Source organism: Asterias rubens, chromosome 15 (assembly GCF_902459465.1).
Source record: "Asterias rubens chromosome 15, eAstRub1.3, whole genome shotgun sequence".
NCBI classification, from domain to species: Eukaryota; Metazoa; Echinodermata; class Asteroidea; order Forcipulatida; family Asteriidae; genus Asterias; species Asterias rubens.
The window spans coordinates 5213238-5239140 of record NC_047076.1 but is presented as its reverse complement, the minus strand read 5'-3'; the positions used below and the strand labels follow the sequence as shown (position 1 = coordinate 5239140).

The following is a 25903-nucleotide window of genomic DNA, read 5'->3' as shown; positions in this document are numbered from 1 at the left end:
GGAGGTATCTCAAGTTCCCTCTTCACTCCATTGGAATGTTCAGCAGCTCAGAATGGTCATGAGGCTTTTGCATTTGGCTTGAAGCTACTAGTATTTCAGTCATTGAGGTCCTCTATCAACAGTAGATTGAATTTACAGACTGTAAATTCTTCATTACCAGCCTAGAACTGACTTGATGTCATCCTAAACCCGACTGAATATAAATTTCAGGGGAGGTGTCGAAACTTCCTGTCAGTTGGATTCTCAAAAAAAAAATGGTTGTCAAAAAAGATTATTTGTATTGGTGTCTTCACAAGTTTAGAGAGACTTGCGAAAAGGCGGCCTTCGGTACCTTTTGCGGGGCCGTCTGGTGGTACCCAACCTCGTCCCCATGGTTTACTTTATTTCCAACCAGCGGTCAACTTCGTATTGCTCAACCCACAACGGGGGACGAGGTTGGTCTGTTAACCATCACCGCGTTTACACGTGATCCTCCTATAAGAATCAATGGAGGATCTGATCTCAAAAGGGAGATCAAGCACTTCTGTGTCTCATTTACACTTGAGTGTGATCTCGCATTGATCTCGCGAAGTTACCAGAAGTAAGTCAGCTGATGGGAAAAGCTACTTTGCGAGTCCATTGATTGTTATTTTAATTTAATTTTTTAACAACCTGACACACCTAATGTGGGCAGCTTGAGTTTCAGGGTCTGATTTCAATCTGCGTTTACACTTGTTTTTGGATCGCCTTTGCGGGATCTGATCTCCCTTTGATCTGGTAAAAAAACAAAGATCCAATTGGAGGATCTGATCTCAAAAGGGAGATCAAGCACTTCTGTGTCTCATTTACACTTGAGTGTGATCTCGCATTGATCTCGCGAAGTTACCAGAAGTAAGTCAGCTGAGGGGAAAAGCTACTTTGCGAGTTCATTGATTGTTATTTTAATTTAATTTTTTAACAACCTGACACACCTAATGTGGGCAGCTTGAGTTTCAGGGTCTGATTTCAATCTGCGTTTACACTTGTTTTTGGATCGCCTTTGCGGGATCTGATCTCCCTTTGATCTGGTAAAAAAACAAAGATCCAATTGGAGGATCTGATCATGATCCTCCTTTGATCACCCTTGCAGGATGCAGTCCATGTAAAGTCACTGGAATCGGTCCAGTCAAAATTTGGAGCCGTGCGTTAGTGGATGAGCAAGCACAAATAATGATGTAAGACCCTTTTCAGACGGGCGCTCACGAGTTGCGTCAGCTAAATTCTGAATTAAGCACACGAAAAGTTTGACGTCTGAAATAGGTAGAAGCGACTGGATGCGCGCTTGAAGTCAAAAGATTTACTGATTCAGTCGTTCGGAACGACTCTGGAGCACCTTGGTTTCAGAAGTCAATCTTGTCATGAGCCAAGCCAATGTAAATGTTATAATGTTAAGTTCGCCTGTCTGAAACCAGCGTTAACATTGGGTCGACCTACATAAAGAGTCGCTACACGAAGAGTCTTTGGTTCGGCACGGGCACGACTCTGGTGCGCCTGTCTAACACGGGTGTTACATGTACTGCAAAATCAGTGGTTGCACATCATTAATTTGGTGTCCCTACTTAGCAAACTGTAAAGGCCGAGTCACACTGCAACGATTACGAATACGATAATGATCACGACGCAAAGAGAACGCATTCTATTAGTTGAATGAGCGTGTGTGTATTCTGCATGGAGCAATTCAACCAATAGAATGCGTTCTGTTTGCGTCGTGATCGTGATCGTTTTCGTTATCGCTGCAGTGTGACTCGGCTTTAAGGAGTAGCTCCACAGAATCCACAGTCCTCATCGTTTGTTTCTTTTCTTTATCTAACCAGGGCCGATGTATTTGACCTTCGCCGTCAAATTTTTCGTCTCTGATCCGAGCAAGCTACAAGAAGAGTACACTCGCTATCAATACGTCCTGCAGCTGAGAAAAGACTTGCTGGAGGGAAGGTAAGGGTCACCCTAACCATGCCAACCCCATTCCTTTTTTCTTATCTCAGCCCAATTTCATAGAGCTGCTAAGCACAAAAATTTTGCTTAGCATAAAATTTCGTCCTTGATAAAAACAGGATGACCAACCAAATTTCCATTTGTTGCATTGCTTGTTACTGGTATTCAGCTGTTGTTTGCTTATATCCTGAAAATCAAGTGGAAATTTGGTTGGTAATCCTGTTTTTATCCAGGCAAAAATTTCATGCTAAGCAAATTTTTGTGCTAAGCAGCTCTATGAAATTGGCCCCCGGTTGCTTGGATGGGTTTTTTTCCCCCTTCTAGTGAGAATGGGTGTGATGGACATGGCACATGTACATGAAGGTTGGATATTTAGCAATCTGAATTACATTCAATCTCTTCATCCACACCTCTTTAACCCGCGGACGTAGTGCGCGACTGTACCGCTTAAATTGCTTATAAAACTGTTCTCAAACTTTTCTGTCTGGTATACATGAACTTTGAAAGGTTCTCTGAAGCCACAGAACCGAAAAAATGGACCCTTCTCATGAAATATGTCAATTGCACATAGCCCGTGCGCACTAACATTTTGGTTGGCAAAATGAGGGAACATCGCGCTGTTTTGTACACGGCTAATGGCTGCGTGACGTAAGTGCACAACTCTACAGCATTTGCCAACCAATAGGGTCTGTACGCATGCGTGAATGTAATTAGCATATTTCATGGGAAGGGTCTATTGCTGTGTGTATATAGGTTAGCACACTCAGTCCCTACGAAAAGGAAATACCCAAATCCAACTTGGGCTGAGATCTAAGAAAGTGGGGGTGTATTGGATGTCAAGGTGTTCAATATCTATGGGACTTTGAAGTTAATGGTGACTGTATAGGTCGAAGACTCGCCCCAAGCTAATTCTGCTGGTAATGGTGTTATCCGGTTATGTTCCATAAGGGATGTTAACCAATTTCGTGATTTTTGACCGTACCGTTAATGAGTAGACATAATTTGTTTACCATGGTACAGTAGCTGGCTGCGCAATACCTCAGTGTAAAGTTAAAGTCATTTCTTCTCCATAAACCAAGCTCTGCCCTGTGATGATAAAGAAGGGGGGGTTAACGGTGACCAGTCTGCCATCTGTCAGCGCTGTCGATCCCCCCCCCCCCCCCCCCCTCTGAATACGCAGCCACTATACACATCGTATGATTCATGACTGATGATAAACTTACGCACATCCGCATGATTTCCTTCCCTGCGTTGTCGAGATCATGTGTGATCCGCAAACAATATTATACATGATCACGATGGTTGAAAAATGAGCCCCTTTGAGGTCTGGAGATAAATTGGCAACAACAAGATATTTTTGTACATTTTATGACTAAGTCATTCACTCCCCTACAGAAAGACACTCGTTTTAGTCTTCCAAGACTAATGTACATGTAGTAGCTTATACAAATTGTGTATGTTCATGACTCAGTTGTTTGTGACTGTTAGATTGAAACTGTCCTACATCAGAGAGTCACCTCTTTCCGAAACCTGCCTTTTAAAGAGTATTGCAGTTGGATGATCAGAGCTGATAAACACAAAGTATATGTTATTTAGTTTGCCCAACACCAAGTTTACAAAATAGATTGAGACTGTTCTGCAGAGATTGTCCTCTCTCAAAAACCTGGCTTCTCTTGGTCTTTAATTAGAAAGTATTGTAGCTGGATGATCATCAGAGCTGATAACCATACAGTATAGATTATTTAGTTTGCCCAACACCAAGTTTACTAAAGATTGGGACTGTTCTACCTCTAAAACCGGCTTCTTTCAGTCTTTAATTAGAGAGTATTGCAGGTAGATGATCAAAGGTGATAAACACAAAGTATAGATTAACTAATAGTTTTCCCAACGAAGTTCACTTCAATTAAGTAAATTGAGACCGTTCTGCAGAGATGTCCTCTTTCAAAAACCTGGCTTCTTTCAGTCTTTAATTAAAGAGTATTGCAGCCAGATCTTCAAAGCTGATAAACACAAAGTATAGATTAACTAATAGTTTTCCAAACACCAAGTTCACTTCAAGTAAGTAGATTGAGACCGTTCTGCAGAGATGTCCTCTTTCAAAAACCTGGCTTCTTTCAGTCTTTAATTAAAGAGTATTGCAGCTAGATGATCAGAGCTGATAACCACAAAGTATAGATTATTTAGTTTGCCCAACACCAAGTAGATTGGTGACCTCTTTCCTTGGTCACTTCGTCTTTCAATCTTGTCAATCTTTAAAAGAGTAACTGATAACATCACTGATTACTTCAATGTACAGTTAATATTTAGGTTGCCAACACCATGTTTATTTGTGTTCATGTTAGTTATTTAAAGGTCCCTAACTTCAAATGTGCAATCGCTGAATTTTGTTGAGTCGACCCTTTCTGGAAAAAAAATTGCCTTCTACAACTTCTAGGGTCAAATGTAGAGTGCATACTGTATTGTACAAGTTCCCTGTATTATAATCAAGATCACTTATTGATGGTTTTTTATTTTTGTCTAAACACAGCACCTCAAACTTAATTATTTTTAGTGTTGTGGATTCTGATACATTTTTTTCGTTGACATTTGGCAAAATTGTGTTTCTCTCAGAAAATCCCAAAGCTGGACCATATCAAAAGCTCTTTCAGCCCACAGGACCCCCTTTAGGGGCCTTTTCTGATCTGGGTAGCTTATTGTTAATCCAGCACATCACGCACACATTTTGATATACACGGCCAGATGAGCAGTGTGATTGGCCCAATCACTATTAATATCACTGAGTGAACCTTCAGAACTACATGTATTTAAAGAGAATTGAAGTTATTTTATGGTGTTTCTACACCTATACACTTCAGGGGCCATTCGGGTTCTGAAGTCAATGTTAAAGACACTGAACTGGACACTATTGGTAATTGTTAAAGACCAGTCTTCTCACTTGGTGTATCTCAACATATGCATAAAATAACAAACCTGTGAAAATTTGAGCTCAATTGGTTGTCGAAGTTGCGAGATAACTATGAAAGAAAACAAAAATCATTGTCACACGAAGTTGTGTGCTCTCAGATGCTTGATTTCGAGACCTCAAATTCTAAATCTGAGGTCTCGAAATCAAATTCATGGAAAATAACCTCTTTCTCAAAAACTACATCACTTCAGAGGGAGCCGTTTCTCACACTGTTATATACTAACAACCTCTCCCCATTATTCGTTACCAGTTAAGGTTTTATGCTAATAATCATTTTGAGTATTTACCAATAGTGTCCACCACTGCCTTTAAACAAATTTGATATATATTTGTTTCTATTTTTTTTTTACTCACCCACTTGTCCATAATTTAGATTTTAAATATTGAATAGCTTCATATTATAATCTATACAATGAAGAACAAGGTAAGGCCTCCAATGAAGCAGATAGTTTAGATCAAAGGTCTCCTATAAGCACAAACAAGTTGCTAAGCACAGAAAACTCTTGCTTAGCAAAAAATAGGTTATCAGCCAAATTAATGTACACTTACCATTGCTGTGACTGGTACCCCACTCATTTCTTGCTAAGCAAAGAAGTTTCCACCTCCCCCTTGATGTTCAGAAAATTCCCTGAAAATAAACCATGCTTTCTATGTTCTGTTAAACAAATTTGGAAATCTCCGCGATTGTGAAAACTTGTCCCCTTTTATATTTTGAATGCAAGTCTAAATACATGTTTCTCCCTGATTGTTGTACAAATATCTTTCTTTGAAGGCAGTGGACACTATTGGTAATTACTCAAAATAATTATTAGCACAAAACCTTACTTGGTAATGAGTAATGGGGAGAGGTTGATAGTATACAAATATTGACTGCTTCGAGTGCTATGGTTAAAACTATGACTCCCGAGGTGATCCCCGGGAGCGTTCTATTTTAGAACGCTACGGGGATCACCGAGGGAGTCATAGTTTTTAACCATTGCACGAGAAAAAGCAGTCAATATTTGTTTCATAACACCCCAAACATTTCTAAATACTGTACTATTATTATTAAGTTACAGACCTGAATGCTACAATCCACGGACGACGAGAATACAGATTGCAAACACTTTTACTGTGCTGCATGTAGTGTCGTGCAATCCGAAATGGTTACATACAATTAATTTATCATCCTCGTACCCGCAACGGACGTCTGGGTACTGCACGCCGTGTGCTAGTCTTCGGACTAGTGCATGGCAAACCGACGCACTATCACACGGCCGTCTTCTAGCAAAACTACGACATGTCATGTGACGCGCTCTAAACCAATGAGCAGGCTGAATACTTGCAAGGGGTGTTATAATATAAAACATTGTTAGAAACAGCTCCCTTTGAAGGGACGTAGTTTTTGAGATGAAGAAATTTTCCACGAATTTGATTTCGAGACCTCAAATTTAGAATTTGAGGTCTTGAAACCAAGCATCTGAAATCACACAACTTCGTGTGAACATGGTGCGACAAGGTTTTTATTCTTCTTCCCATTGTTATCTCGCAACTTCGACGACCGATTGAGCTCAAATTTTTCACAGGTTTGTTATTTTATGCATATGTTGAGATACACCAACTGTGAAGACTAGTCTTTGAAAATTACCAATAGTGTCCAGTGTCTTTAACATTTCATATCCAATGGCTAAAAATTCCGCCGAGCATTGGGTGTGAAATTTTCGCTCACTCGCATCCTCTGTTCTCATTAAAAGCTACCTCCAGGGGAAGGGAAAGAGGGGGAAGAGAGAATTGGGACGGGGTTGTGCTTGGATAGGACAAACGTCGACAATCAGTGTGATATAAAAACAACCCCATTCCTGGATGCCTTCACTGCTTAAGGGAAGGGGCGGTTTTATGGCTAGAAATTGGATAATCATTAGTGGTGGTTAATGGGCGCTGGATGCCTCGAGCGCAGAGCAAAATGTATTAGCTGGAGTGATGTACACTGATAACATTGTACGTGAGGAATACATGTTAAAGGCAGTGTACACTATTGGTAAAAGACTAGCCTTCACAATTGGTGTTTCTCAACATATGCATGAAATAACAAACCTGTGAAAATTTGAGCTCAATCGGTCATCGAACTTGCGAGATAATAATGTAAGAAAAAACCACCCTTGTCACACGAACTTGTGTGCGTTTAGATGGTTGATTTCGAGACATCAAGTTCTAAACTTGAGGTCTCAAAATCAAATTCGTGGAAAATTACTTCTTTCTCGAAAACTATGTCACTTCAGAGGGAACCGTTTCTCACAATGTTTTATACCATCAACCTTTCCCCATTACTCGTCGCCAAGAAAGGTTTTATGCTAATATTTATTTTGAGTAATTACCAATAGTGTCCACTGCCTTTAAGGTCTTGTACCAATTTCTATCAATCAAACACAGAAATAATACAATTGATTCAATTCAATGAAACATTTTTCCCATACTCAGAATAGAAAAAAGACAGAATCATTTGGACACATTGATAGTAGGACAATACAATAAAAGAGTAAACATGACCATCGATAATGATACTAAAAACAAAAATTAACAATCTAATCCGGTGAGTAAGGAGGCTAACAAGAACAAATAGGATGAAGTTTGAAATGAACATGGGGTGTGGGCGGGGTTACAATTTTCGAGGAATTTCCCAGGAATATGTTTCCTGGAACTTTCCAACAAACGCGCATGTGATCAATAACATTGCGTCTTCATCACAGCATTTTTGCTTCGCGCAGTCACCCCTCAAAAAAATCCCAAACCCCAAACTACAACAAAATAAAACAAAATCAGGGCGGAAGAATCTTACATTAAATATACACCAAAAAACCAACAACTATTTTTTGCTCATCCAGGTATCCTAAATTGGTCATTTTTGTAGAATGCAGCCTTCACCGTCTGTAGTTTTCCATATTAAAGGCAGTGAACACTATTGGTAATTACTCAAAATAATTATTAGCATAAAACCTTTGTTGGTAATGAGTAATGGGGAGAGGTTGATGGTATAAAACATTGTGAGAAACAGCTTCCACTGAAGTGCCATAGTTTTTAAGAAAGAAGTAATTTTCCACGAATTTGATTTCGAGACCTCAGATTTAGAACTTGAGGTCTCGAAATCAACCATCTAAACGCACACAACTTCGTGTGACAAGGGTGTTTTTTTCTTTCATTATTATCTCGCAAGTTCGATGACCGATTGAGCTCAAATGTTCACAGGTTTGTTATTTTATGCATATGTTGAGATACACCAACTGTGAAGACTAGTCTTTCACAATTACCAATAGTGTCCAGTGCCTTTAAAACATGTCCAATGTAGTAGTGTGAATAGGCCTTTTAGATTATCGGCAATATCTCAAAAATGTTTCCACCATTTGAAATGAAGGGTTAAAGCCATTGGACACTTTTGGTAAACAGTGTTGTCCAAGGCCCACACTTCGTGTATCACAACTAATATATAAAATAACAAACCTGTGAAAATTTAGTCCCAATCGGTCATCGGAGTCGGGAGAAAATAACAGGAAAACCCACCCTTGTTTCCGCATGTTTCGCCGTGTCACGACATGTGTTTACTATAAATCCGTAATTCTCGTTGTCGAGAATTGATAATTGTTTCAAGGTTTTCTCAAAAATTAAATCATTTCATCAAATAATATTTCAAGAGAAGTCTTTTACCATTACCTTCTGTAAGCCCTGTAAGTTATTTGTAAATCTGTGAACTTTTTTTCTTCTTTTCTATTCTGAAAGTGTATAATGGCTTTAAAACAGTTTAACGGTTCAAAAAACCCAAGGTATACTTTACCTTTAAGTGAGTTCTGCTTTTTAATACTGAAATTATAGGTAAACATACATATTGTCTTCATCTTCCCTCTTTCGGTTGTTTCTTTAGGCCACTAGAAAGCCAGTAAATATAGCAGATGTGCAATACCATATTCATGACATGTGTGTAAAGTGAAAGGGAAGTACATGCAGGTTAAAGCCATTGGACCCTTTCGGTTCAGGAAAAAAAAAAAAAAAAAAAAATTCACAGATTTACAAATAACTTACAGGGTTTACAGAAGGCAATGGTGAAAGACTTCTCTTGAAATATTATTTCATGAAATGCTTTACTTTTTGAGAAAACAGCAAAACAATATAAATTCTCGTTAACGAGAATTACGGATTTATTTGAAAACACATGTCATGACACGGCGAAACGCGCAGAAACAAGAGTGGGTTTTTCCGTTGTTTTCTCCCGACTCCGATGACCGATTGAGCCTAAATTTTCACAGGTTTGTTATTTGATACAGAAGTTGTGATACACGAAGTGTGGGCCTTGGACATCACTGTTTACCGAAAGGGTCCAATGGCTTTAAAATGACATTCATGACAGATTCCGTCTTAAGTTTCTAGATTGAATATTAGTTCACCTCTACTTTCTTATCAGTTTCATGTTCTATTTTTTGATCTCTCCGTTTCACTTTCACACTTTTTTTTCTTTAAGATTAGACTTGTGGACAAGTCGTTAAATGTCTGTCGCGGTGATAGCATTACGACTCTCTCCGCAATTCCCGCGACACTGGCGGTGTTCTCGCGAGAGACTTCTTGCCCCCGCGAGACTACTGCTTTTAAGTAGTCGGCAGCTTCGCGTGAGATCGCTGCGAGAACAGTATTCGATCGCGGAAACCTGAATCATTACGCCACCGCCACGACTCGACTATCTCACCACCACGACAGACCATAATGACGACCGACCATAATGACTTGTGGATAAGTCTAACCACTCATGTGCCTCAACTATACTCCTACATGTATATCCATTAAATGTAGTATGAGATCTTCTCATTTCCTGAACCATTATGACAATCAATCAATCACTTTAGAGATTAGGCACCTTGGGATTTGTTCCCACTGGTATGAATATGTATCAAATTCAAGATTTAAAGGCGGCTTGTTACTGATTTACGGAAGAGTATGCTGCGTTGTCTTGCGCTTACGTGTCGTCGGTCGCGTCGAGAACTGGGCCCAATTTCATAGAGTTGCTTAAGCAGAAAATATTGCTAAATAATTGTTTGCTTAGCAGAAATGAGCCGGACACTAGGTTACAAATTGTACATGAGATTACAAGCAATTATAGTAAAATGAACTTGCTTATAGGCACTGGACACTATTGGTATTTTGTAATTACTCAAAATGATTGCTAGCATAAAAACTTACTTGTTAACAAGCAACAGATAGCTGTTGATAGGGTAAAACATTGTGAGAAACTGCTCCCTCTGAAAGTGAAGTAACAGAGTTTATGAGAAAGGAGTAATTTCTCAGTAAAATATTTGAATTGATTTCGAGACCTCACGCGTGAGGTCTCGAAATCAAGCATAAAAAAAACACACATTTTCGTTGACAAGGGTGTTTTTTCTTCCGTAATTGTCTAGCAACTTCGACGACCAATTGAGCCCAAATTTTCACAGGTTTGTTATTTTGTGCATGTTGAGATACACCAAGTGAGAAGACTGGTGTCCAGGGTCTTTAAGGACACAAGTGTCACGACCAGATTCAAACAACACTCTGATGACTTAACCACCAGAACTTGAATTCGATGTTCTTAACTTCTCGGCCAAATACATTTTTTAAAACTAGAATCTTGTTCCAAAGAAAATCCAGAGGGTCTGGGACAGTTTTTCTGTCCATGGGTCGAATTCACAAAGATAGTCCTAACTTAGGACTAGTCCTAGGACTCTCTTGGAGTTAATCAAGACTTAAGGCTAGTCCTAAGTTAAGTCGAATAACTCGTCCTAACTTGAGATAAGACTAGTCTGAACTCTTTGTGAAATCCAGTGCTGGGACCACAAGGCCGGACAAGATAAAGCAAGTGGGAATCTAAAGATGATCTGGATGTTTACAACGCAGGATCAATATTCAGGAAGTGAATTTATCCTGAAATTATCTTGAGAAGGATCTGTTTCTGATTGTAGTGTAGTGTGTGGCTAGTCATTGACCTATGGTGCTGGGGGGGGGGGGGGGGGGGAGTCTGGCCTTAATCTGCACCTGCTATCAAGATTACAAGGAGGGCTAGGAGTGGGGGAGGTCAATAAGGGAAGGGGAGAGGGGAGGGGATACTTGACTGGTTAGCGATATGTCGTAGCCGAGCGGTCTTCTTTACCGGGCCCAGGCTCTGTGGCGTGTCGTAGCCGAGCGGTTAAGAGCTTTGGATTCATACTCTGGTGTTTCTGATCAGCAGAGTATGGGCTCAAGTCCCAGTCGTGATACCTGTGTCCTTAAGCAAGACACTTAACCATTGCTTCGTCCTTCGGATTGGATGTAAAGTCGTTGGTCCCATGTGTTGTGTAATGCAAGTAAGAGAACCCAGTGCAGAAAAGAGAAGGGGTTTGCCCTGGTAATCTTGGTTTGATTGGCTGCATATTGAGCCACAGCACCTTGTAAGTCATTAGCCTACATGGTGCTATGTAAAAGGAGTAGGTCTCATAATTCAAACATAATCCCACAAACCTTGCAGGAAAATAATATGAGAATAAAAGGGTAGCGACGAGTTCTTAATCGGCCGTTTCAAACCGAAGCTGAAGGCGAGGGCCTTTTATCGCACGGCCATGACCCTGCAAGGCTTTAAACGGCCGATTAAGAACGAGTCACTACTCTTTTATTCCCATTCATAAATGCCATTTTGGTAAAAAGATGACCGATTGAGCTCAAATTTTCACAGGGTTGTTATTTTATGCATATGTTGAGATACACCAACTGTGAAGGTTAGTCTTTGACAATTACCAATAGTGTCCACTGCCTTTAACCAGTTATATGTAGGGCTTCCCAAAACCTTTAGCCCAATTCCCATGCGAGGCTCTTTTATAAAAAGGGAATTACCTGGAGTATCAACAGGTTGGTTTTCAATCAAATTTAATACATTGGAACTTGTCAGGCAGTGTTATAAATCAATTGAATATGTCCATACCAGATGTACAAATGACCTTGGAAGGTATAAATAAAGTGTGAAGGTCACCGACTTGACAGTGTACACATGTTTAAAGGGGATGGTCGCCAAGTTAAGCAACAGTTTAAAGGGGATGGTCTTGGCTATCAGCAACAGTCTCATGTCAGGCCTGTATGCTTTGTTTTGAAAGGGCACGCACCATGCCCCATGGCCCACTTTCATAGAGCTGCTAGCACCATGCCCCATGGCCCAATTTCATAGAGCTGCTAAGCACACAAATTTGCTTAAACATGTAATTTCTTCCTTGATAAAAACAAGATTACCAACCAAATTTCATTTTGTTGTTACTGGTATTCAGCTGTTGTTTGCTTATCCTGAATATCAGTTGGAAATTTGGTTGGTAATCCTGTTTTTATTAAGGAAGAAATTTCATGCTAAGCAAATTTTTTTGTGCTTAGCAGCAGCTCTATGAAATTGGGCCCTGGTGTGTGTAGAACACTACATCAGCGTGCATGTGACAGTTCAACAATATAGGCGTAGTGTTTAAACATGTGACTGTCTACTATGCACAGGTATCTTGTGCCTGATTGTTGTCCAGGCCTGTATGCTTCATTTTCGAAAGGGCGAGGGCACCAAGGCGTTTTCTCCTTGGTAAAGGGCACCCTATGAGGAAGTTGTAAATTTCTATGGAGAGCATTCCAAATGCACCAAGGCAATGACCAGGGGGCATCGTTGCAATCACCAATGTAACCCATTGGTCACGAGAGAATAGTGAAAAAACGATTACAAATTTGACATTGCATCGATGCCAAAACAAAAATGAATAAAATGCTCACTGAGCGATAAACTCAATACGCGAAATTAGATTATTTATTTCTAATCAAATATGAAATTTCAGACAGAAATATTTCAAGGGATGTTTTCTACTATCATCATCATTAGACCGTATAAGTTTTATGTAAATCTGTGATCTTCACGATTTTTGTTTCTTACCAATTCTGTAAGGTTCCTTTAAATCAATGATGCTGTTAATGGTATGACATTATGTGTTGAATAACCTTTATTTAAACTCCAAACGACCCTGACCGGTTTTACCTACTCTATAAATAGACTGACAATGACTGTCATGAAATAAAAGGAATTAAAACCAGGAAGATTCTTTTGAACCGGATGTTGAGTTTCTCTTCAGATAGATTTGATGACTTGGTCGTAAATGGTTTGTTTCGGTGATAGTCGAGTCATGGTGGTGGCGTAAAGATTCAGGTCTCCGCGATTGAATACTGCTCTCACGAGATCACTGCTCTGGCACTACTCCCCCATTGACTGCACAGCGCGAGAGCAGTAGTTCTCGCGGGGGGCCAGCAGTCTCGCAAGAAGATTGCCATTCTCGCGAGAATCGCAGAGAGAGTCAGGAGCGCTATCATCGCGACAGACTTTTAACGACTTGTCCACAAGTCTAATCAGGCATGCGACTTTCCAGGTGATCAGCTGATTTCCTCTTTTTCTTTTCAAAACACTGCGTCGTCGCTAACAATCAGACTTGAGGCTTCCAATGTGAAATCCTTTTACAAGGCACCAGCTTTACTTACAGTAATTGTTATCTTCAGCAATCCGGAAAGACAGAAGTAAAACGTCTAGACTTGTATTTCATTCTTTAATTCCTGCTCCCCAGGGCAGTTGGTATTTTTAAGACAGCATGACATAGTTTAGTGTTCGTTATTTGTTTTCTTTTTGTCAAGCAGAAAAAAATGATTTTGGAAAGTTGTTAAAATTGTGACCTTTTGAGAACTTGTCTTGCTGTATGTTTGACTGCTGCGTAGTCGATTTTTGGAATTTAGGAGACTTCTTACCACGGCAGTAGAATATATGTATACCTTCCCTTTAAAGGGCAAGACCACTTTTGGTGGATGGTACAGGGCACTTTAAAAATACATTTTTCTTCAGCAGCGTCACGCATCTGGAACTCTCTACCACTTAATCTTAGATCTTGTCTTTGTACCACAAAACTCAAATCTCTTCTCAAAACTTATCTTACATCACTGGTTTTCAAGGACTAATTTTGTTGTGTCTTGTTATTCTTTGTTTTTGGTTTTGGTTTTACTGCGCCTTGAACACCCATCAGAGTGGATATGTGGGCGCATTACGAGTCTTATTATTATTATTATTAACAATTTGTTCAGATGCATCAAGGCCACGAGCAAAGAAGGCATTGCCTACCATAACTGGTAGCCCTAACCTTGTTTTTCTTGATGAAACATGGTGAAACACACTTTGGTTAAAGCCATTATACACTTTCGGTACAGAAAAAAAAGTTCACAGATTTACAAATAACTTGCAGGGTTTACAGAAGGTAATGGTAAAACACTTCTCTTGAAATATTATTCCATGCTTTACTTTTTGAGAAAACATTAAACAATATCAATTCTCGATAGCGAGAATTACAGATTTATTTTAAACACATGTCATGACACGGCGAAACGTGCGGAAACAAGAGTGGGTTTTCCGGTTATTTTCTCCCGACTCCGATGACCGATTGAGCCTAAATTGTCACAGGTTTGTTATTTTATATATATAAGTTGTGATACACGAAGTGTGGGACTTGGACAATACTGTTTACCGGAAGTGTATAATGGCTTTAACCACACAAAATCTGTGATCAGTTGTGGTTTCTGTCCTATCTATATATACTTCACTTTTATTGTAGATGCACCTTGCGCTATAAACAGTTACCACCCCCCCCCCCCCCCTCCCCCCTGCTTATCGGTTTGAACATGGCCATGGTTATCGGAATGTAAACATACTGTAATGAAACACAAGCTGTTGTTTTGATTTCATATCAGCGTTTAAAGGAACACGTTGCCTTGGATCGGACGAGTTGGTCTATAAAAAGCATTTGTAACCGTTTGTTATCAAATGCATATGGTTAGAAAGATGTCGAATACAATGATCCCCACAAATTTGCCTCGAAATTGCGTGGTTTTCCTTTTACTTTGAGAACTAACACGGTCGGCCATTTATGGGAGTCAACAATTTGACTCCCATAAATGGCGGACCGTATTATCCGACGATGTAAAAGGAAAACCGTGCAGAGGCATGTTTGTGTGGATCATTGTATTCTACTTTTACAACATCTTTCTAATCATATGCATTTGATAACAAACGGTTACAAATGCTTTTTTCAAAGACCAACTCGACCGATCCAAGGCAACGTGTTCCTTTAATGATTGCTGGGAACTTTTTAGTGTACCATGTTTACTCTAACAGCAGCAGTTGAGCAGGAAATACTTCAGTTGGCTGTGATGCTCTTGTTTTTTTACTTTCCAAATTGTAGTACATCTTGTGACCATTGTGTACATATATATATTCATTGTGGACTTTGACTGCTGAACATTGTAAAGATTGACTTTACCAGTGCATTTTAATAATAATAATAATTATTATTATAATAGTGGCTTCTTATAAAGCGTGCATATCCGTCACTCAGTAATAAACAGTATTTAAAGACGCTCTACTTAGTAAACTAAATCACAGCGCTTACAATAATCATTAATTACATGAAAATTAACTCAGTGACGCTCAAGGCACTTTAACATACAGAAAAGCCGCTTGTCCCAGTTGTTGACGTGTATCGCGAGTAAAAAAACTTATTGTAAAGAGAAGGGGTTCGCCCCGGTGTTCCTGGTTTGGTTGGCAGCATGTGCACCACAGCACTTTGTTAACCATTACATGGTGCAATGAAAAAGGAGTACGGTCTCATAATTCAAACGTAGGCCCACATGCCTTGCAGGAAAATACTGTATGTTTAAAGCGCCTTTAGCGTCACGAGTGATAGATATGCGTGCTATACAAGAAGCCACTAGTATGTTTCCATACAGACACTGGTAGGGAATTTTCAGTCAGTTGCTGTTTCTTTTGGTGTGCTCTTTACATATGTGGATTCGCACACGTACAGGTGCAGTACATGTAGTATGCCAAGCATTCACCATCTGCATACATCATGCACGTTGTGTTTATTATCTTACAACACATTCACATTTATGACTGTTTGTGTATCATATGTTATTTGTTTTACCTCAATAATCAATCAATCAATCAATTGTTCGTTTATGAATCTCTCTGTACCGTCCCAGGGCATCGGATTCTACCAGGGTTTTTTATTTTGGTTTGTAGCAACAGTATTAATCATTTCCTATATGTGTCATATCTGCTTCTCTTCTAGACTGACCTGTTCTTTCAACATGGGAGCTTTACTAGCTTCGTACATCGTACAAGGTTAGTAGTATTAGTGGTGGGAAGGTATGTTCTGGCCCAACTATACAGTTATCCCAACTGTAGTTTGGACTGGTCCCAACTTGAGTGTTACATTTGGGACAGCCCAACTATAGCTGGGACTAGGATTATGACAATGACATAGATAGAGGTGTTTATTGGTGGGTAGACATGTTCTGGCCCAACTATAGAGTTATCCCAACTGTAGTTGGGACTCCCAACTTTAGTTTGGACTGGTCCCAACTTGAGTGTTCCAGTAGAGATGGTCCAACTAAAGCTTGGACTGGGTTTGTGACATTGGCATTAATATAGAGCTAGATAACCACAATAAGTTGGGCTTATAAAATGTTTTTTGATCATCTAAAGTCAATGCTTTCGTGTTGTATTTTGTCTCATAAATCATGCTACATATAGGCAATTTCATGTGATGTTAACAACAAATAAAAAAAATAAAATAAAAAATTCTGTTATCCAGTGTTATCTGTAACGCCTGTTTCAACAGGCACTCAAGAGTCGCGCCGAACCAAATTCTGAATTAAGTACATAACAAGATTGACGCCTGAAACAGTTTACGACTGGACGCGCTAGAAGTCAAAAGATCGACTGTTGCAGTTGTTTGGAACGACTCTGGAGCGCCTTGGAGTCGAGCCAGTGTAAATGTTATGTTAAGTTCGCAAACTTTTTGGGTTGACCTAGAGTCGCTCCTTATCTTTTTGGTTCGGCGCGACTCCAGACGCCTGACTGAAACGGGTGTACATGTACATCTCCTTCTTCTTTCCCCCTTTCAGCTGAACTGGGCGACTATGACCCTGAGGAGAATCCGCCTGGCTACCTCAAGAACTTTCAGCTCGTGCCAGAACAGACGGAAGAATTCACCAAGGAGGTAGAACACCTCCACAAAGCAAACTTGTAAGTCGATAAAGTACCGCATTACTACAGACCAAGTGACCTGTGACATCACATGTTTACGAAATAGCTACACAGCATGGACTTCCTGGGCCAAATTTTATGGAGCTGCTTAAACACAAAAAGTACCTAAGCACAACAAAATTATGCTTACCAGAATAAGGTTACCAACCAAACTACTATGCTATGTGTACAATGTTTGACTGGTATCCCTCTTATTTCTGCTTTGTAGACAACTGTTAAGCTATATTTTCTGCTTTAGCTCTATGGTTGAAATTGGGCCCTGCAGGCACCATTTGTACACAGCTCAATGCAAGAAAACATTCAATCTTATATTGTACAGAGATTGTACTGTCTGATTCTAATCAGCTTTTTATATATATACATGTAGAATGGGCCATATCTCTAAAGTTGTGCAGGTGTTACATTAAATAACTCTTGAATTTATGAGATAATTATGACAGTGTACAAATTTCCCACATGACCAATGCGGCCCTTCCATGACAAAAACAGTCTCAAGCCCGGTTCATGCTTCCTGCGAATGCGAATGCGAATGCGAATGCGAATGCGGAGCCAATTTGGCCTCACAACTCTGTTTTTGCATCGAATGTTTCGCAAAAGTTGAGCACAGTTCAACTGCTGCGAATCATTCATTGCGAATATGTGGCGTCAACATTGGTATCGCATTCACATTCGCAGGAAGTATGAACCGGGCTTTAAAACAAGTACAAAGATAAGCTGTTTTGCCACAAAGCAGGATGAAAGTGTTAAAAGAGGCTGAAATAGGACATGTTCTATATTCACATCCATACAGTAGTTATGCTTGTGAAACTTTGAAATGATGATGTCTAGAGCAAGCTAGTCGAAACGTTGAGACCAATTTAAGAACTGACTCCGCGGTAGTACAGTTAATCACGATCCTATAAGCTAAATTAGTAGTCCCAGCCTACTTTCTATACCATCCGCCCGGGTAATAGTTAAAATCAAGACAGTTCTTTTCAGAACTGAGAAGTCTCCCGAACCCCCGAACATCTACTCTGTGGCAGTAGAATAAAGAAAGACAGTTCTCTAAGAACAAACTCTACCAGGCAAGTAGAAACACACATGGTGTTACCGAAAACCAAATATATATTGTCCTCAATTTACCAAGAATTATCTTATAAAGAAACCCAAATTAGGCTGTTTTACCATGGAAGCAAGGGCCGAATGTTGGATCTTGCCTGCCACAAAGGCCTTTACTTGTAATGCGAACGGTCACTCTCTATTGTTATCAAAGGTAACTTGGCCTGTTGGTTACGTACTATAAGAATGACTCAGTGGAAAAAAAGTTAATCCCTTTTCACTTTGGGTCAGTTTGAAATCTAACACCATCAACAGGTCTGTGTGAACTTGCACAGACTGGCTGAACTTGCACACTGGCCTACATAATGATAGCTGTCAGGCTGCATCATGGCCAGTCACTGGATGAAAAGGCAAATCTCCATGGACATTTGCTACCATAAAAAGCCCAGTATGAGCGAAGTTGACAATGGCAACCAGGGCCCCCATTTCATAGAGCTGCTTAAAGACACTGGACACTATTATTGGTAATTGTCTAAGACCAGTCTTCTCACTTGGTGTATCTCAACATATGCATAAAATAACAAACCTGTGAAAATTTGACAGCATTCTGACTTTGTCACACAAAGTTGTGTGCTTTCAGATGCTTGATTTCGCGACTTCAAAATCTAATTCTGAGGTTTCAAATTCTTGGAAAATTACTTCTTTCTCAAAAACTACGTTACTTTTTAGAGGGAGCCGTTTCAAACAATGTTTATACTATCAACAGCTCTCCATTGCTTGTTACCATGTAAGTTTTTATGCTGACAATTATTTTGAGTAATTACCAATAGTGTCTACTGCCTTTGAGCAGAAAAAAGCAGGTAAGCGCAACAAAGTTGCCAGAGTAAGGTTACCAGCCGGACTAGTTGGACAGCATTCTGACTGGTCCTTGGCCGTTTTAACTGGCATTTGGCCAGCGGACTACTGTTAAGGGAGAACGCTGAGTGTATTCTTGACAGGGTTTCAGTAGTTTTTCTGTTTTGTTTTTCTTCTCTTAGCCGGACTAGTTGGACAGCATTCTGACTGGTCCTTGGCCGTTTTAACTGGCATTTGGCCAGCGGACTACTGTTAAGGGAGAACGCTGAGTGTATTCTTGACCGGGTTTCAGTAGTTTTTCTGTTTTGTTTTTCTTCTCTTAGCCGGACTAGTTGGACAGCATTCTGACTGGTCCTTGGCCGTTTTAACTGGCATTTGGCCAGCGGACTACTGTTAAGGGAGAACGCTGAGTGTATTCTTGACCGGGTTTCAGTAGTTTTTTCTGTTTTGTTTTTCTTCTCTCAGCGGGCAGTTGCCAGTGGATGCCGAGTTCAACTTCCTGCAGAAAGTGAAGAACCTAGAGAAGTATGGAGTGGACTTCCATAATGCAAGGGTAAATAAAGAAAACTCTGCTCAATGAACTTATAGGAAGAAACCATAAATAAATGGTAAACTATCGGCTACATCCATATGGACTGTAAAAGGGGGTAACCCTGTTTCAGCCCTAGGAGTAGGTGGCAACGGCCTCTGGAATAAAATCATTGTAGCCCACACCTTGAAGTGGTCTTCAGGCCTTGTGTGTCTGGCGACTTGCATTAAAACAACTATAAAAAGGCTAGTAGGTTTTTAGACAAAAATGTGTTGTAAAACATCCTCACTCTTACCAATGTTTTGCACACCCTTTTTTAATTGACTCGGCGTTCCAGATGCACAGAGTCAGTTCGCAGGCCAAATCTATTTTTATGATCCAAATCTAACGTCTTACACCAAGAGGAAATGACACTTTAAGATTTGTCATAATGATGGATTTGTTTTGGGACAGCCGAGATAGAAATCAGTTCTAGGGGGGCAAGTCTGGTTCATTTGTTAATGAAACCTTAAAGGCACTGGACACTATTGGTAATTACTCAACAAAATTGTTAGCATAAAAACTTACTTGGTAACAAGCAATGGAGAGCTGTTGCTAGTTTTAAAATATTGTGAGAAATGGCGCCCTCGGAAGAGAAAGAGTTAATTTCTCACAAATCAATTTTAAAGAATTCAGGCCTCACATGCCTGAAGACTTTTATTATGCATCTAACAGCACACAAAGTTATGCAACAAGGGTATTTTTTCTTTCATTATTCTCTTTGATGACCAATTGAGCACAAATTTTCACAGGTTTGTTATGTGATGCAGATGTTGGGATACACCCAATTGAGAATACCGGTCTTTGATATTTACCAAACGTGTCCAGTGCCTTTAAGATGTGATAATTCAATGGAGTGGACCCACTTATCTTATTTACAATAGCACTGACATGTTGGTTTATGTTTCTACGTTGTTGTGAAATGAGTTTCTCTTGAATTCTCTTCCGGCCGGGTGTCCCTTGAGCTTGGGGGATTCCCAATTCTGATAAGATACAGGAATATATCCAGGATGTTTACAGCATTGGTAATTTCCTGTCCAAATGTCCTAGTTAATTACTGTCTATCAAATTGAGTGAAAGAAAGTGTCGGTCTCAATTACATGTATGTTGGGAATTCATTCGCCTGGACTCCAATTTGCGCACAATAACTTGCTAAGTACAGACCCATTTTGCTTAGCAGGAACAGGTTAACAGCGTAAAATTCCTCTTAGTTTCCATTGCTGTGGCTGGTACCCAACAAGTGTTTTGCTTAGCAAAGAAATTTGACAAGCACTATTTTCTACTTAACAGCCTATGAATGGGCCCATGGTCTTCCATGGAGGTTGGTAAACCCGTTGAGCACAAAGTTTTGCTAAGCATAGAAATATTTGGCAAAGCACGGATATGAAAAAGTGGCTTGCTCTACTTGTAGCTACTAGAATAATGTGCGGTTTATAAGAACCAAGTAGTAATATTGCTATAAGCAAAGTGTGAGTTCGAATCCCCATCCGTGACACTTGTGTCCTTTATTAAGCAAGACACTTAACCATTGCTTCATCCTTCGAATGGGACGTTAAGCCGTTGGTCCCGTGTGTTATGTAATGCATGTAAAAGAACCCAGTGCACAAAAGAGAAGGGGTTCGCCCCGGTGTTCTTGGTCCGATCGGCAGCAAATTGCGCCACAGCACCTTGTAAAGCATTACATGGTGCCATCAGAATTGGGTCTCATAATTCAAAAGTAGTTCCACATCTGGCAGGAAATACTGTATGTTACAGCGCCAGGAGTGTCACTGGGTGACTGACTGACATGTTCTATATAAGAAACCACAATTATTATTATAACTATATGGTATGGAAGGCATGGAAACAAAAGTGCTAGTCCGATGTATAATGTGTTGAGAAAAATCATGTATGATGCTGTTTGTAAAAGTAATGTAAAATTTAGTTTTTTATCGGAAGGAAACAAATTAATTGTTTTGATGACCTTTCAGGAAAAAGGTATTATGCACTGCTTAGCCAAGAAGTTTTGTATGTCTGCTAAGTTAAAGGCAGTGGACACTATTGGTAATTACTCAAAATAATTATTGGTATAAAACCTTACTTGGTAACGAGTAATGGGGAGAGAGGTTGATGGTATAAAACATTGTGAGAAACGGCACCCTCTGAAGTGCCGTAGTTTTTGAGAAAGAAGTAATTTTCCACAAATTTGATTTGGAGACTTGAAATCAACCATCTAAACGCACACAGCTTTGTGTGACAAGGGTTATTTTTCTTTCATTATTATACTCGCAACTTCGCTGACCGATTGAGCTCAAATTTTCACATGTTTGTTGTTTTATGCATATGTTGAGATACACCAACTGTGAAGGCTAGTCTTTGACAATTACCAATAGTGTCCACTGCCTTTAAAAGAATTCAATGTTCAAAATAATTTGTTTAATGGGTTAACATTGCGGCTTTTGCTAACTCCTCCGTCATGATGTAACCTGCAATTTGTATATTTTAAATATTGTTGCAACCCTTCCCCAGGGTTAGGGGGTATGTTCCTTATTTAAATAAAACAAGAAATCAAATCATTTATTATGATTGTTTTCTACAGGACCAGGCGGGGATGGAGATCTGTATAGGCATCACTTCGCTGGGCGTGGTCGTCTTTCAGAACAACGTCCGCATCAACACTTTCTCATGGGCTAAGATTATCAAGATCTCCTTTAAAAGGAGGCAGTTCTTCATCTGCCAGCGACGAGAATTAGTAAGACAAATAAACTGCTGAGCCGGCATCAATTTCCCACTTTTTTTTTATTTTGTTTTTTTATATAATAATAATATAATTTTGTACCTTCCCCCAAGATTGCACATTGAAATGGCATGGCCAAGAGCAAGTTCGAGCAAGGCACTGTAGCCGACCATTGCGTGATTTTACCTGATACCCAGGATGTGTTAAATGCATAGGTAACCATGGAACATTGGCTAGTGGTTGACAAAATGGTCACCACTCGAACTTGCCCCATGTTGAACCCTACTAAATGCAGCACAGTGCAATGGAGTAGGGGATTTAAGGTGACTGCGAAATGCAACAAACTACATTTTTCTTTTTTACTGTTTGGTTCATTTTGTTGTGTTTGGCTTGGATTCCACAAACTTCAGCCAAGGAGAGTTAAAGGCACTGGACATGTTTGGTAATTGTCAAAGACTAGTATTCTTACTTGGTGTATCCCAACATATGCATAAAATAACAAACCTGTGAAAATATGGTTCTCAATTGGTCGTCAAAGTTGCCAGATAATAATGAAAGAGAAAACGCTCCTGTTGCAAAACTCTGTGTGTTTTCAGATTTCCAATAAAAGGCTTCAGTTTGATAATTTGGGTGAGAAATTACCTCTTTCTCAAAAACTACGTTACTTCAGAGGGGGCTGTTTCATACCAGAGCTCCCCATTGCTCGTTACCAAGTAAATTTTTATGCTTTTTACAATTATTTTGAGTAATTACCAGTAGTGTCAAGTGGCTTTAAATTAATTTCCACATGGCCCCCTTTGACAACTACCATTCTTGAGGGTTTTTGGTGGTAAGCACTTTTTAAGACCTTCCCTGTCCATGTTTCTTCTACACAGAATGAAACCAGAGATACAGTTATAGGCTTCAACATGGCCAGTTATAGACACTGTAAGAACCTATGGAAGTCCTGCGTGGAGCATCACACGTTCTTTAGACTAGTTGAACCCCAGCCGCAGCCCAAGAAACGTGTCTTCTTCCAGCTGGGGTCAAAGTTTAGATATAGGTGAGAAACATTAAGCTCCTTAATAATAATTTGGGGGGCTAATCATCCTAAGAGCTGAGTTGTGTTTGAGAAGCAGGCGTGCAAGGGCGTCTTGGCTGGCAGCCACATCAACCCATTATGACCAAGGAGCACAGCCAAAGATCAAAAGTTTTTTATTTTTCCCGAGGGAGGAAAACCAGGATGGTCTGGAAAGCCCTGGTGGCACAGCAGAGAACCAACGCACAACAACGGGTTCACCTTAGTGAGAGGCGAGCGCTTTACGCACAAGCCAACCATGCCACCCACCATGCCAACAGGGCCTCATTTCATAGAGTTGGCTTTGCTTACCGCCGAATTCTGTGCTTATGAGTTAGTCGTCCTAACTTTGGACTAGCGTTAAGTTTTTAATATCTCCAGTTAGGAGTAGTCCTAACTCTTTGTGAAATTGACCACTGGTCTTGTAACAAATGTTATGGTCCAGTGCAAATTTGGAGGTCGAAGGTCAAGCCCTACTAACAACCAAAAAGAAAGGGTTTTTGCCTTTGGAAATGTTCCTAATTTTCCCAAGGACCAAATATCAATAACTGACATTTGTTTCTGTTTCTTTTCAACTTTACAGTGGGAGAACAGAATATCAAACAGTAGAAGATGCCAAAAGGCGACTAGCCACAAAAGACAGGAACTTTGACAGGTAATAAAAGCCACACTGTAATCGCAGTTTGGGAGGCTAGTCATCCCAGAGTCCAAGTCACACAGATCGAGAACGATAACGATAAAAAATACATGCCCTCGATTGGTTGAATGAGCGTGTGCGTAATCTAGGAAGAGCATTTCAACCAATCGAGGTTGTGCATTTTTATCTTTATCATTTTCGTTCTCGTTTTCGGGGCCTGTGTGACTTGGCCTCACAACTGAGAAGCTGAATGGAGAAGGATTCGACCAATGCCGACCAAACGGTTTCTACTTTGAAATAGTTGCTGACGTAGTAGTACAGTTGTAGAAGCATAGTGGAAGTGGCGTATATGTGTGAATGGTGGTATTAAGCAGAATTGTACTCTGTGCGGGAATCTCTATAAGGACTAATGCTTCTTGGATGCAGTGAAGGCAGTTGCGTCTGGTCATTGCGTTGCTGCCCCTTGATTTATTTCCAGTAGAAAACAAAAAATCCCTTTGGACTTGTCTTTGTAATGCACTTTTTGTATCAATTTGACCTTTGACACGGCAGTGTATAGTTGTTATCTATCTCAATATGAAAGAATGGGTTTCCATATACTGTCCGCATAGACATGAAGGAATCAAATTGAGCAATTCAGATTGCGATGTTCTTATAAACTTCAAAAATATTAACGCACGATGCTCTGTGCACAATTGTATTTTTTTTTAAATCGGTAACTATTTTGAGTCCAAGTTTTACCGATATTCTAACCCTCCTCTTGTATTGCCTTGCTTAAAACGATATGGTGTTAAAATAACACTTTGCAAAAACATTTGCTATTATTTAAACACCACACTAATTTAGCTTAGTGCGGTACAAATTTGGCAGCACAGGTTTTATACGCCCCAGGGAGCTGAGATGGTTTAAGGAATGAGTCAAATGGCCCAGTGACCAGGGGTGGATTTCACAAAGAGTTAAGACTAGTCTTATCTCGAGTTAGGACGAGTTACTTGTTCACACTTATTATTATTATTTAGAGGTCAATGGAATGACCTTTGCTCGTCTTACGGCTATACTATCATCAGTTCATTATCAGCATTGATTAACCCCCTGTGATTGTTTGTCTCCCAGCAAACCCAATCTCCTCGCCCCGCACTTCACCCATAACTCCTTCTCCACCCTGCCCACCCCATCCCGCATCTCCTCCATCCTACCCAGAAGTCCCTGTATATCCCAGCAATGCCCCCAGCTGCTGGGCATAACCAGACTGCCCAGCGCCCCTTGCCTGATCACGGACATACCCTGTCTGGTCACGGGCAGCAGCCCTAGGTGTGGCCCGTCCAAACCGGCCAAGTACACCCAGCGGAAATGTAGTGCTGCGCATTTTCCTGTAGAATGGTAAACAGTGAATGGGGAGAGCCCTGTTTTGCATGGCTATGCATGATTAGGAAATTTAGCCGCTTGGTAATGGAGATGCTATGGCCCTTTTTGAAACCGCAGCTTCAGCTTTGGATTCGGCTCAGGCTAGCTTGGCCCCGCGGTTGTTTTGACAATTGCGCGTGCTTTGCTTATACACGCTTAGGGTTTCAGACGAGAGGACGGAGCCTGAAGCCAAAGCCAAAGCCGAAGCTGTGGTTTCGAAAAGGGCCTCTGTCCTTGTCGGAATTGGCGGTTACAGCCACGGCTACAGCTAGATTTCCGTGTCGTCATGTATTGAAGTATAGGACGTCCTTAGCAACACCCTTAGCAACAGCAGTAGTCGTAGATGTAGACGCCAATTCGGATTCGGCCTTATGGTTTTTGATGGAGATGCTATGGCTGTGTCAGAATTAGCGGCGACAGCTACGGCTACGGCTAGATTTCCGTGTCATCATGTATTGAAGTATAGGACGTCCTTAGCAACACCCTAAGCAACAGACGTAGCCGTAGCTGTAGATGCCAATTCGGATACGACATATGGTTTGATTGTCTGCAGCACTTTGCTTGGGAGTATTTTTTGTGAGAAAACTAA

The 25903-nt window shown here is 40.3% G+C and overlaps 1 protein-coding gene across 1 annotated transcript in view; it reads left to right on the top strand.

Moving 5' to 3' along the window:
* The window catches only part of LOC117299991 (tyrosine-protein phosphatase non-receptor type 4-like), a 94371-nt gene that overhangs the window by 46097 nt on the left and 22371 nt on the right, over positions 1 to 25903 (top strand). The window contains exons 4-10 of the mRNA XM_033783631.1: positions 1833 to 1950; positions 16060 to 16112; positions 16898 to 17018; positions 19398 to 19485; positions 22079 to 22231; positions 23092 to 23258; positions 23857 to 23928. Of these exons, the coding sequence (XP_033639522.1) occupies positions 1833 to 1950; positions 16060 to 16112; positions 16898 to 17018; positions 19398 to 19485; positions 22079 to 22231; positions 23092 to 23258; positions 23857 to 23928 (772 nt within the window). The remainder of the gene's footprint in view (positions 1 to 1832; positions 1951 to 16059; positions 16113 to 16897; positions 17019 to 19397; positions 19486 to 22078; positions 22232 to 23091; positions 23259 to 23856; positions 23929 to 25903) is intronic.